The sequence below is a fragment of the Macaca thibetana genome, chromosome 1, assembly GCF_024542745.1.
Source record: "Macaca thibetana thibetana isolate TM-01 chromosome 1, ASM2454274v1, whole genome shotgun sequence".
NCBI lineage: Eukaryota > Metazoa > Chordata > Mammalia > Primates > Cercopithecidae > Macaca > Macaca thibetana.
Window position 1 is genome coordinate 161,223,274 of NC_065578.1, and position 13,657 is coordinate 161,236,930.

The window sequence follows — 13,657 nt, forward strand, 5'->3', positions numbered from 1 at the left end:
ATAAATAAATAAATAAATAAATACAAAAGTTAGCAGTAAAAGTTAACACAGCTTACCCACCATGTACCATATTAGCCACTTATGGAAAGACAACTCATTTAACATATGTCCCACACTTAAGACTAGTGCCTGGTTCATCTTATTAAATATTAGCCATAATCCCCACCTCCACCAAAATTGCTTACTCATCATCTTTGCTTTTTTTTTTGTTAAAACAGGGTTGCACTCTGTTGCTCAGGATGGTGTGCGGTGGTGTTATCTGCCTGTGAAAGGAAAATCTCTGGGGCCCCAAAATCACTAAGGAAAACTCCAGCTGGGAACCGCTTAGGGCACACCTGCCTCCCATTCTATTCAAAGCCACTCCTCTGCTCACTGAGATGGATGCATATCTGATTTGCTTCCTTTGGAAAGGCTCATCAGAAACTCAAAAGAAGGTAACCATTTGTGTATCACCTATCTGTGACCCGGAAGCTCCTTCCCGCTTCGAGTTGTCCCGCCTTTTCAGACCGAACCAATGTACTTCTTACATATACTGATTGATGTATCATGTCTCCCTAACGTACAAAACCAAGCTGTGGGCCCGGCGCGGGTCTCGAGGTCAGGAGTTCTCAGGAGTTCGAGATCAGCCTGACCAACATGGTGAAATTTTGTCTCTACTAAACAATACAAAAATTCGCCGGGTGTGGTGGCGCACGCCTGCAGTCCCAGCTACCAGAGAAGCTGAGGTCCGAAAATGGCTTGAACCTCTGCCCAGGAGGCAGAGGTTGCAGTGAGCCGAGATCTTGCCACTGCACTCCAGCCTGGACGACAGAGTGAGACTCTGCCTCAAATACATAAATAAAAGAAAAATTAAACTGTAAGCAAGCTGTTTACTGTGAAACTTGCAACTCACTCTACCTGAGAGATAACTGGCAGCCACAGCCTAAGGATTTTCTGACTCTTACAGACATAAGCCACCTAACTCCATCTCTTATTTCCAGTATTTGCCCCCAACTCCGAAAAAAATTAAAGAGCTAACTAACAGTGAGAAGGCCAAATTATTACTTATAGCACCCTAATTCCGGTTCTCACTTTTACTCAAATTCTTTCGTTAATCAAATCCAGGACTTCACAGGAGGAAACAAAAACAAAGATATAAGCTTTAACCGTGGAACTAGAAGACCACACAGAACAAAGACCTAGATCAGCATCTGGCTAATTCCCGAGCCACCATAAAGCAGAGATAAGGTGGCTGACAATCAGGGACCTCGGTCCAAAAGTCCAAGACAGCACTAAGTGAAATGCATGAATAGGTCATCCAGGAAGCCACGGAAGATGTCAGAAACGGCAGTGTGCGATGAGCGGGAACGCGGCGCAATGTAGACAAGCCACCAAGGCCAGGGAGGAGACGCGGAAGGATGGAAAAGGCGAAGGGTGCACCGCTAAATGACCGGAGCAAGTTCAGAAGAAGGAAACCAGGCAGCCCGGGAGGAAAACAGGAAGCAAGGGGAGGAGGCCGAGAGGCGGCGCGCAGGGAGCTCGGCCCCTCCAGGGACGCGCTGGAAGGGCCCTCCCGGTCCCTCCTCCCGGGTGGGGTAGGTGCGGGCGTAGGGCGGCTCGGGGCCGGAAGGGCGGGCAGGCAGCCGCGGGCGCAGTCCGGGGCTCACTCACCCCGGGTCCCTCCCCGACGCGGTAGGTGAGCAGCACCTGGAGGCGCTCGGCGGCGCTGCAGGGCTGCGGGAAGGACACGCACAGGGCCTGGCCGTAGTGCGAGAAGGGCTGCGTGTAGAAGCTCACGGGCTCCGCGGGCGGCTCCTCCGAGCCGGGCCGCTCCCGCCGCAGGGCCGCTGCCGTCACCTCCAGGCACGGGTGCGAGTCCAGCCGCAGCTCGACGGCGCCCTCGGGCTCCAGGCAGCGCAGGTCCAGGACCGCGGTGCCGCTCAGCCCCCGGGTCCCTACGCCGGGCCCTGGAGGCCCAAACTCAGCCCGCAGGTCCAGGTGCAAGTGCAGCAGCTCAAAGGCCCGGAAGTTGGAGGCCGAGGCCACGTCCACCGCCTGCGCCGAGTGCAGCGGTCGCCGGGCCGCGCCGCCGCCGGGGGAAGGCTCTCCGCTAGCCATGGTCCGCAGCGCCGTTGCTCACCCGCCGGGCCACGAACCCGAGGGGAGCCCCGCCCCGAGCGCCGCGGGCCCACCCCTGCCGCGCGGGCCCCGCCCCCGAAATCTGCGCCCGATCGCATCCCCTCCCTGCACTCTACCGCCCACTCTTCTAGCTGCACCAGTGCCTCGGCGCTTAGGACAAAAGAGGCCGGTGGGATCGTGTGGCCCACGTTTGCCCACCTGTATCCTACTGAGGTGTTCCAGTCGTCCCGGTGGGGCACCCTTCTCTGCTGACCCTTCCTGCTGCCTCATCTTCTAGGCAGCGGCGAGGACTGAGCCCCGGCTGGGAAGGTCTGAGTTCGAGATCACACACCCTGCGGTAGGCCGGTTCTTAGGACTGTGTATCACCTTGGGCAAGTCGCACAAGAAACATGACTCTTCCCTAGCCTCTTTCTGCATCAGTAAAATAGAGTCATAATATCTGTGTATCTCACGAAGTAATGTGAGAACTCTACCAGGTAACGTGTCTAACACACTTGGCAAACAGTAAAACCCTGCACAAGTCCACGGAATTCACACTGGATCGAGGCTTGCCCCCCAGCAACTCCAGGCACGCCTATCTTTCTACTGTTGGGTTAAGGGACAGCAATCAGCACCACGCAATTTTAGACCTGGCTGTCCATCCCATGTCACTTCTATTTCCCTTACTGTATTGTACCGCTTATTGTGCTAGGGACATCTCCACTGAATACTTTGTTTCTCTTCTGTACCAGTGGGTTGCAGTGGGTCTTCTATGAACAGGAGCTAATCAGTGATGACGTTTTTACTGTTCAGCTAGGAAATGAGATTTTTAAAAAGAACAATGTAGTGAGTTTTTCATTAAGGGAAATAGTATTCTATTCTGTGCTTCCTAGTTTTATAGAGTTGAAATTATTTTATTTCATGAAATAATGCTTATGGTAGATATGCTTGGTACATATTAGACATTGAATACTCCTATCTTGAAATTATTCAGTCTTTGATGCAATGCACTTTTGCTGAGTATCTACTAGATCCCAGTTGTTCAGCTAAGTGCCTGGGGTACAGTTGGAATAAGTCTGGCACAATTCCTCTCCCTGTGGTGTTCATAGCCTAACTCACATTTTAGCACACGCACAAGAAAACAGGTCATGACACTTCCACGTGCTGTGCTTGATATGGGAAGAAAAGGAGGCCGGGGAGCACAACAAAGAGATGCCTAGCCTGATCCTTCTAGTTAAATATTGACAGAGGAAGAGGATGTCATCCTTGGCTAAAGGGTAAAAGATTTTAGGCCAGGTGTGGTGGCTCACGTCTGTAATCCCAACACTTTGGGAGGCTGAGGCGGGAGGACTGCTTGAGCCCAGGAGTTCAAGACGAGGCTAGGCAACAGAGGGAGATCCCCTCTCTACAAAAATATTTTTAAAAATTAGCTGGGTGTGGTGATGCACACCTGTGGTCCTGGCTACTCAGATGATGTAGGGGTATTGCTTTGGCCTGGGAGGTCAAGGCTGCAGTGAGCCGTGATCATACCATTGCACTCCAGCTGGGGCAACAGAGAAAGACCCTGTATCAAAAAAAAAAAAAAAAAAAAAAAAAGATTTTAGGAATTATATTATTTCCCCGTATAGCCTTACTTCTTCCTAGGAATACCAGGAACCTCATTTCCACTTCTGCTTCCCTGCATGGCTCCTACAGTGTCTAGTTTGCCTCAGAACTGGCCTGTAGAAGGTACTGTAATAACTTACAGCAGAGAGATTCAGGAATTCAGAGAATTCAGGATTGTAGAAAGGGGACACTGTGGGCACAACCCACCTCTCCCCCAATGCATTTTATTTGTAAATGATTACAATGTAACATATGATGGACATTTCAAAATAATAGCCACAAATTTTCCATTCTATAGAAAGGCATAATTCTATAGATTTAAAAGTTACAGGGCCGAGCGCAGTGGGTTACGCCTGTAATCCCAGCACTTTGGGAGGCTGAGGCTGGTGAATCATTTGAACTCAGGAGTTCAAAACCAGCCTAGCCAACATGGTGAAACCCCATCTCTACTAAAAATACGAAAAATTGGCCGGGCAGTAGTGGCACACATCTGTAATCTCAGCTACTTGGGAGGCTGAGGCAGGAGAATTGCTTGAGCCTGGGAGGTAGAGGTTGCAGTGAGCCAACATTGCGCCACTGCACTCCAGCCTGGGTGACAGAGTGAGACCCTGTCTCAAAAAAAAAAAAAAAAAAAATTAAAAAGTTACAATAAATTATAAGCAAAAATAAAAATAAAGCTATCTATAGACATGTTTTAGTTAAATTGAAGAAAACCAAGACATAAAGATCTTACAGCAGTGAAAGAAAAGAGACAGATTATCTACAAAAGAATGGCAATTAGAAATTGGACCAAGGAGCCAGGCGTGGTGGTTCACACCTATAATCCCAGCACTTTGGGAGGCCAAAGTGGGTGGATCACCTGAGGCTGGGAGTTCAAGACCAGCTTGACCAACATGGAGAAACCCTGTCTCTACTAAAAATATAAAATTAGCCGGCCATGGTGGCACATGCCTATAATCCCAGGTACTCTGGAGGCTGAGGCAGGAGAGTCACTTGAACCAGGGAGGCAGAGGTTGTGGTGAGCCAAGATCACACCATTACACTCCAGCCTGAGCAACAAGAGCAAACCTCCGTCTCAGAATAAGAAATTGGACCAAGGGCAGATCTCTCATTAATAACATACAAGCCAGAGACATTATCTTCAAAATACTGAGGAAAAAAAGCCAACTGTCAAATTGGAATTGTATACCCAACTAAACTATTATTTGGTCACATGCAGTGGCTCAAGCCTGTAATCCCAGCACTTTAGGAGGCTGAAGCAGGAAGATCTCTTTAGCCAAGGATTTCCAGACCAGCCTGGGCAACATAGGGAGACCCTGTCTTTATAAAAATAACATAAATAAAAGTAAAAATGAACTATTAAAAAGGGAAAACACAGATTTTTAGATAAAAATTTAGAGTATTTACCATCCATAGACTCCTAAAGAAATTCTAAAGGAATTTTTTTTTTTTGAGATGAAGTCTAGTTCTTGTCCCCCAGGCTGGAGTGCAGTGGCACGATCTCGGCTCACTGCAACCTCTGCCTCCTGAGTTCAAGCAATTCTCCTACCTTAGCCTCCCGAGTAGCTGGGATTACAGGCTCCTGCCACCACGCCCAGCTAATTTTTGTATTTTAAGTAGAGACGGGGTTTCACCATGTTGGCCAGGCTGGTCTCAGACTCCTGACCTCAGGTGATCTGCCCCCCCCACTCCCTCGGCCTCCCAAAGTGCTGGGATTACAGGTGTGAGCCACTGCGCCAGGCCAGGAATTATTTCAAGAAGGAAAGGAATCACTGAAGGAAGGAATGAGATGCAAAAAGGAACAGTGAGCAAAAAAAGTAGATAAATTTAAACAACTGTATAGAAACAACACTAATAATATACTAATAATGTTTTTTGAGGGAATCAGGATAAAACTAAAATAACAGACCTAAAGTATGTAAGAAAGAGGGGTAATTGAAGTGAAAGCATTTTTTTTTTTTTTTTAGGTGGACAGGAAGTAGAATTTATTGGTGAATATTAAGAGGGGGCAGCACAGTGGAAGCCCTCATGAGTGCAGGGCCTGCCACTTGTCCAGAGCGCCATGATTGGGAACGTACTTGACCCATCTGGGATGAGCCGCTTCTCAGCCACCATGTCTTCAAATTCATTGGCATTGAACTTGGTGAAGCCCCACTTCTTTGAGATGTGGATCTTCTGGCAGCTGGGGAGCTTGAACTTGGCCCTGCACAGGGCCTCAATCACATGCTCCTTGTTCTGCAGCTTGGTGCGGATGGACATAACTTGGCCAATGTGAACCCTGGTCACAGTGCCCTGGGGCTTTCCAATGGCACCTCACATGCCTGTTTGGAGCCTACACTGGGGTAGTGCAAGGTCAGAAACATGAACATCCATCTGAAAGGACTGTCTCCAAGATCCTTTAGAGCAACCCATACAACAAACAGGCTGCATCACTACCAGGGAAGCTGCTGTTTGCAGCCATTGCACACTGGGCCCCCATGAGGAAAGGAACTCAGTCAGCTTAATTGGCTGCAGGAAGTTAAGGCATTCTAAAGCTCCTTGTATTATTAGATGGAGAGTAGGAATAAATGTGAGATCTTAAGTATCTGCATTAAAGTTTTAAAGGAAACCACTTAATATAAATTGAAGACAGTATATAACTCACAAACCAATAAATGGGGAAATACGTAGTTTAAAATTTAAAAAAACAACAAAAAACTCGGCCACGCACAGCGGCTCACACCTGTAATCCCAGCACTTCGGGAAGCTGAGGTAGCCAGATCAGGACTTTGAGACCAGCCTGGCCAACATGGTGAAACCCCATGTTTATTAAAAATATAAAAATTAGCCCGGTGTGGTGGCACATGTCTGTTATCCCAGCTACTCAGGAGGCTGAGGCAGGAGAATCACATGAACCTGGAGGCGAAGGGTGCAGTGAGCTGAGATTGTGCCACTGTACTCCAGCCTAGGCGACAGAGTAAGACTTTACCTAAAAAACAAAACAAAACAAAACACTCAAGGAAAAGAAATAAGAAGACAGGATGGTATTACTTCAAGTTGAGGAGGCAGAAACCTGGGATGGTAAGGAGTTCACAAATACCTAGGTATAAATTGCTTGTTAGTGTTCTAACTCACATGTTAGAGTATTATCTATCTAATAATACAGTATCAAAACAAACAAAATAGAAATTGGCTGAGCACAATGGCTCATGCTGGTAATCCCAGCACTTTGAGAGGCCAAGGCAGGTGGACTGCTTAAACTCAGGATTTTGAGACCAGTCTGGCCAACATGGTGAAACCCTGTCTCTAAGAAAAATACAAAAATTAGCTGGGCACGGTGGTGAACACATGTAGTCCCAGTTACTTGGAAGGCCGAGGTGGGAGGATCACTTGAGCCCAGGACGTCAAGGCTGCAGTGAGCCGAGATCATGCCACTGCACTCCAGCCTGGGCAACAGAGCAAGACCCTGTATCAAAAAATAAAAAAATTAACAGAATACAAGAGAAAACGGACAAATTCACCAAGAGTAAGAAACGTTACACACCTCTCCCAGTAATTAACAGATCATACTTTTGTTGTTGTTGAGACGGAATCTTGCTCTGTCACCCAAGATGGAGTGCAGTTGCACGATCTGGGCTCACTGCAACCTCCACCTCCTAGGTTCAAGCCATTCTCCTGCCTCAACCTCCCAAGTAGCTGGGATTACAGGTGCATGCCACCACGCCTGGCTAATTTTTGTATTTTTAGTAGAGATGGGGTTTTGCCATATTGGCCAGGCTGGTCTCGAACTCCTGACCTCAGGTGATCCAACTGCCTTGACCTCCCAAAGTGCTGGGATTACAGGTGTGTGAACCACTGCACCTGGCCCTTTTTTTTTTCCTTTATTTTTGAGACAGGGTCTTGCTCTGTTGTCCAGGCTGGATTGCAGTGGCACGATCTTGGCTCACTGCAATCTACACCTCCAGGGTTCAAGCAATTCCTGTGACTCAACCTTCAGAGTAGCTGGGACTACAGGCGTGCGCCACCATGCCTGGCTAATTTTTGTATTTTTTAGTAAAGACGGGGTTTCACCATGTTGGCCAGGCTGGTGCCTATCTAACTCCTGGCCTCAAGTGATCCACCCATCTCAGCCTCCCAAAGTGCTAGGATTACAGGCGTGAGCCATGCACCCTTGTGTCCTTGTGTTATAAAACACAGTATCTATCCAAATAGCTTTGGAACATGTTTTGAATAGATACTGAAGACTGAAAACAACTGTGTACAAACACTATTATAGCTGGCAAATCCATTTCTCAGAGCTATGGTTTACTAACTCCAAAATATATGTAACCAGGATTGAACAAATGAGTAAATTATTATAATGAGAAGCCAGGTTTCTTGCTATTACAACTAAGAGAGACAGCTAGAATGAATCCCGCGGTGCTAGATTGGAGTTGGAGGGACTTAGTTTTTGTTTTATAACATAAGGACACATACAGAAATAAACAGAAGTTTCTGTGCATGGATTATATACTACGTATTTCCTAGCTTTATGCACTGAAAAGGACTAGAATATGTAAAACATGGGGAAAAGGAAGGAAAATATCCAATAATTATTTGTCTTATTAGCTAAAGATGTTAGCCATTGTCAATTTTCTTGTTTTTGAGACAGGGTCTTGCTCTGTTGCCCAGGCTGGAGTGCAGTGGTGTGCTGGAGTGCAGTGGTGTGATCTCGGCTTACTGCTCCCTCCATTTCTCAGGATCAAGGAATCCTGCTGCCTCAGCCCCTTTGAGCAGCTGGGGCTACAAATATATGCCACCATGCCCAGCTAAATTTTTTGAATTTTAGTAGAGACAAGGTCTCACCCATGATCTAACAGATTGAATTGATTATCTTTATTACTATTATTATTAGAGGCCAGATGCAGTGGCTCATGCCTATAATCCCAGCACTTTGAGAGGCTGAGGCGGGCAGATCACCTGAGGTTAGGCGTTCGAGATCAGCCTGACCAACATGGTGAAACCTCAAGTCTCAGCCTCAAGTGATCCACCCACCTCAGTCTCCCAAAGTGCTGGGATTACAGGCATGAGCCACTGGGCCTGGCGTGAATAGAATTTGGACAATGAATTTTAACTAAAAGTAACATGCCACAGGGTGGAGCTATGACCATGCTTTCATAATTTGCAGACATTTCCTATATGAAAACAGATGCACTTTCAATAGCAGGTGCAGCTGTACCCATGTCTTCCAAATCCTGATTCAGAAATCCACTATTTTGACCAGGCACAGTGGCTCATGCCTGTAATGCCAGCACTTTGGGAGGTCAAGGTGGGAGGATTGTTTGAGTCCAGGAGTTCAAGACCAGCCAGGGCAATGTGGCAAAACCCTGTCTCTATTTAAAGAAGAAAGTGCTGGGCACAGTGGCTCACGCCTGTAATCCCAGCACTTTGGGAGGCCGAGGTGGGTGAATCACGAGATCAAGAGTTCGAGACCAGCCTGGCCAACATGGTGAAACCCGGTTGGTATTAAAAATACAAAAAAATTAGCTGGACATGGTGCTGGGCACCTGTAATCCCAGCTACTTGGGAGGCTGAGGCAGAATCGCTTGAACCTGGGAGGCAGAGGTTGCAGTGAGCTGGAATCACGCTACTACACTCCAGCCTGGGCAACAGTGCAAGACTCTGTCTCGAAAAAAAAAAAAGAAAGAAAAGTAATCCACTATTGTATGCCAATTTGGCACAAGGTGTCAGATACAAAGAAAAACAGAGCCGGGCGTGGTGGCTCACGCCTGTAATCCCAGCACTTTGGGAGGCTGAGGCGGGCGGATCACAAGGTCAGGAGATCGAGACCACGGTGAAACCCCGTCTCTACTAAAAATACAAAAAAATTAGCCGGGCGCGGTTGTGGGCGCCTGTAGTCCCAGCTACTCGGGAGGCTGAGGCAGGAGAATGGCGTGAACCCGGGAGGTGGAGCTTGCAGTGAGCCGAGATCGCGCCACTGCACTCCAGCCTGGGGGACAGAGCGAGACTCCGTCTCAAAAAAAAAACAAAGAAAAACAGATGAGGTATTTCTGATGGGCATTTCAACCTTAAAAGTGAGAAACTAATTTCACTATTCCAGTAAAGACCTAGGGAAAACCTCCTTCCTAATCTGCTTGTTTCTCCAGTTATTTATTTTAGTAATTAAAACAATTTAGTTTTTTTACTTTTTATCTTGAGCTCTATTCTAGTATACCAAATTTAGTTTTAGAATATTTATTAAACAATTCGGCTGGGGATGGTGGCTCATACTCATAACCCCAGCATTTTGGGAGGCTAAAGCAGGAAGATCACTTGAGGCCAGGAGCTGGAGACTAGCCTGGACAACATAGTGAGATGTTATCTCTAGAAAATGTAAACTTAGCCAGAGATGGGGTGCACACTTGTAGTAAGTGGCTGCTTGGGAGGCTGAGGCGGGAGGATCCCTTGAGTCTAGGTGGTCAAGGCTGCAGTGACCTATGATTATGCCACTGTACTCCAGCCTGGGCAATAGAACAAGACTCTATGTCTTTTTTGGTTTGTTTTTTTTTTTGAAACGGAGTTTCACTCTGTCACCCAGGCTGGAGTGCAGTGGCGCAATCTCTGTTCACTGCAACCTCCACCTCACAGGTTCCAGCGATTCTCCTGCCTCAGGCTCCCAAGTAGCTAGGACTACAGGCACCCGCCACCATGCCTGGCTAATTTTTGTATTTTTAGTTGAGACGGGGTTTCACCATATTGGCCAGGCTGGTCTCGAACTCCTGACCTTGTGATCTGCCCGCCTCGGCCTCCCAGTGCTGGGATTACAGATGTAAGCCACTGCACCCAGTCAGACTCTGTTTACAAAAAAAAAAAAAAAAAAAGTTAAACCTAGAACTACCACATGACTCAGTAATCCCACTCTTTTGTGTATATCCAAAAGAACCAAAAATGAGTTGAAAACAGATAGCTGCACACCAATGTTCATAGCACCATAAATCATAATAGCCAAAAGGTAGAAAAAACCTAACTGATCATCAAATAAAATGTGGTATATGCACACTATGGAGTATTATTCAGCCATAAAAATTAATTTTGCTACATATTACAACATGGATGGACCTTAAAACATGCTAAGTGCATTAAGACGGACACACAAAAACAAGTATTTTATGATTTCACTTATATAAAGTACCCAGAAAAGGCAAATTCACAGACAGAAAGCAGAATTGTGGTTACTAGCGGTTGCAGTGAGGAAAGAATGGGAAGTTATTATTCAACAGGTACAGAGTTTATGTTGGTGAAGGCTGGACATGGTGGCTCATGCCTGTAATCCCAGCATGGTGTGTGGGAGGCTGAGGCAGAAGGATGGTTCGAGGCCAGGAGTTCGAGGCTGCAGTAAGCTATGACTGTGCCACTGCATTCCAGCCTGGGTGACAGAGTAAGACCCTGTCTCTAAAAATAAAACACAGTTTATGTTTATGATAATGAGAACATTTTGGGTATACATAGTGATGGCTGTTATACAACCTTGTGACTGTATTTCAATGCCACTGAATTATACACTTACAAACAGTTAATAAGTATTATTTTATGTATATTTTACCACAGTAAAAAATTCCCAAATTATCCAAACACAATCAGTAATTAAATGCCTACCATATGTATGGCACTGGGCCAAAAGATAAACGTGTATTTACAGTACCCACATGGCTTCATTCTCCATTTCCCACAGATGTAGGCAAATGTGGAATTAACTAACATCATGCCTCCTATAAGGCCACATGTCACTTCCAATATTATCAAGAAAATGATCTGTTCTGAAGTCCTCATCCATTTTCTAGGCCCAACCAGACCCCAAAATACATCCTTTATGAAGATCAGCTTCAGAGGACTTGGAACACATTCAACACAGTACATATTTTATTTTCAAGCATACATGAAACACTAAACTCTTCCAGTGCCAGTACACTCTCTATGAATTCTTCATATAGAATTGGGTATATTGGAAGCAAGTTGTTTCTGGTGAAATTTCTGATGATCAGGAATCAAGACTCAGCAGCCCTAAAGGAAGAGAGTTTTGTATCCAATATCCTCAAAACCAAGACATAGTATATTTTACTTTCAAAGTAAAGTATAAATATTTTACCATATCCTTCAATCCATAAAGCATCTCACTGTGAAATGATCCATGTTGGCTCTGCATAATTCTCATAAGTCACTTCAAGTGATAAGGGACTAACTACAAAACATGCATTATTTGAAGCACATGAGCATGAAACGTCGAAGTCTACAACTTATCTTAAAAGAAAGAGTAAGTTCCACCAGCTTTTTATTGTCTGAATAGCAGAACACACAAAACCAGGCAGAGAAGTCCCCAAGGAGATGATGATCATATTTTACTGTTTTTTGGCCCTTTGGTCCTTCATCTTTCAAGCACTTATTGTATTTTCCTTTAGCGATTTAAACATTTATTTTGATCACAAATGTAATTCAAGTGTGAATAAACAAATGTATTATCTTTTAGCACCCCTCCCGCCTTGTTCCTTTAAATAGAAAAAAGTGCTAAATGTCTCTTTATAGCCTATTGGCCATAGCTGTCCCACCTATGGTTTTAAAAACAGACTGTGCAACTTGATCTTCTGAAATCCTTCTCGAACTACAACTCGTTCTGTTAAAGAAATCCTAGGAAAGAAGTCCTACTGATATTGTCGATAGTCTCCAAAAGGTGAGGAAGGTAACTGAGTTGAAGACAACTGGGAGGGGTCTTCTGCAAATTGAGGACCTGCAAGTGAGAAATAAAAAGGATTTAAAAATCACCTGAATATTATATAATTAAAAGGAATGAGTCTCTATAGAGAGTAAATCAATCAACAAAAAAATAATATGCTAAATTACAGCTATAACCCTAATTTCTTTATAGATCTAACTAATTCCCATAAGAGTACTGGAGAACCTTCAAATTTAGTATAACATATGACAGACTGGCTTGCTATGCTCCAGAATGAACAGTTCTCAAACACTATGCTAGCAAAGTCAGACAGATTAATTATAGCAAGAAGCAAACTTCAAGTTTTTAAAGCAATTGCTGTAACAAGCTGCCATATATCAAGATTAGAAGAGTTTCTCCCACTTCTTGTCATATTTTTCAGTAGCTATTTAAAATTATTTTCACAAAGTATAAGTATCTTAGTCATGTTTTAAGAGAACTTGGTAATCCAATTTATGTAACCAATTAAGTAGGGAATGAGTTCTGAAATGGGAAGACACCACATAGCTTGCTGTTGAACAAAGTCTTGCAGTTTTCATTTTCAAGGGATAGGAGAGCCTGTGAACTAAGAAAAACAAAGTGCTTTAAAAAAAAAAGACTTTTAGGGGATGAATCAATCTTTTCTCCTTTAAGAAAAACTGAAATAGACTAAAAAATATCTGGAAGAGAGAAAGAGGGCAGTGGTAGAATTCTCTGAAGCTTTCAAAGTGTTTCACTCATATATTTTTACTTCATTATAAATGCAATTATCTGTTAATCACAGAAAACTTCAGAAGAAACTGGGTAAAAAAGATAAGCCAGAGCCGGGCACGGTGGCTCTCACCTGTAATCTCAGCACTTTGGGAGGCTGAGGTGGGCGGATCACCTGAGGTCAGGAGTTTGAGACCAGCCTGGGCAACATGGAGAAACCCCATCTCTACTGAAAATATGAAAATTAGCGGGGCATGGTGGTGGGTGCCTGTGATCCCCACTACTCAGGAGCTGAGGCAGGAGAATCACTTGAACCCGGGAAGCGGGGGTTGCAGTGAGCCAAGACTGCGCCACTGCACACCAGCCTGGGCGAGAGAGCAAGACTCTTCTAAAAACAAAAAAACCAAAAACAAAAACAACAAAAAAAGATAAGCCAAAGAAAATCACTGTTGCCATTTAAATACAGTTCTATCTACTCTTTTCCCACTGTTTTAAAAACTTTTCGCTGGGCGTGATGGCTCACATTCCTGGCACTTTGGG

General features: G+C 45.1%; 2 protein-coding genes and 1 non-coding gene across 7 annotated transcripts in view; all 3 read right to left on the reverse strand.

Annotated features, from left to right (window-relative positions):
* RNPEP (arginyl aminopeptidase) overlaps window positions 1-6,435 on the reverse strand; it is a 30,030-nt gene extending 23,595 nt beyond the window's left edge. For 2 of the 5 annotated variants that reach the window (XM_050763494.1, XM_050763484.1), the window contains exon 1: window positions 1,651-2,148. In XM_050763494.1, coding sequence (XP_050619451.1) covers window positions 1,651-2,097 — 447 coding nt within the window. In that variant the 5' untranslated portion in view covers window positions 2,098-2,148. Of the gene's footprint in view, window positions 1-1,246; window positions 1,313-1,650; window positions 2,149-2,316; window positions 2,337-5,780 lie in introns of those variants that run through there. The other 3 variants (XM_050763505.1, XM_050763501.1, XM_050763526.1) reach the window with 3 other exon arrangements.
* Window positions 6,083-6,216, reverse strand: LOC126945144 (small nucleolar RNA SNORA70). The gene has a single exon (XR_007722321.1). It is a non-coding gene; the product is annotated as a small nucleolar RNA SNORA70 (small nucleolar RNA).
* A 5,123-nt stretch (window positions 6,436-11,558) lies between the features above and the next one.
* Window positions 11,559-13,657, reverse strand: part of TIMM17A (translocase of inner mitochondrial membrane 17A) — a 55,319-nt gene continuing 53,220 nt past the window's right edge. The window contains exon 7 of the mRNA XM_050764656.1: window positions 11,559-12,442. Within this exon, the coding sequence (XP_050620613.1) occupies window positions 12,357-12,442 (86 nt within the window). The 3' untranslated portion in view covers window positions 11,559-12,356. The remainder of the gene's footprint in view (window positions 12,443-13,657) is intronic.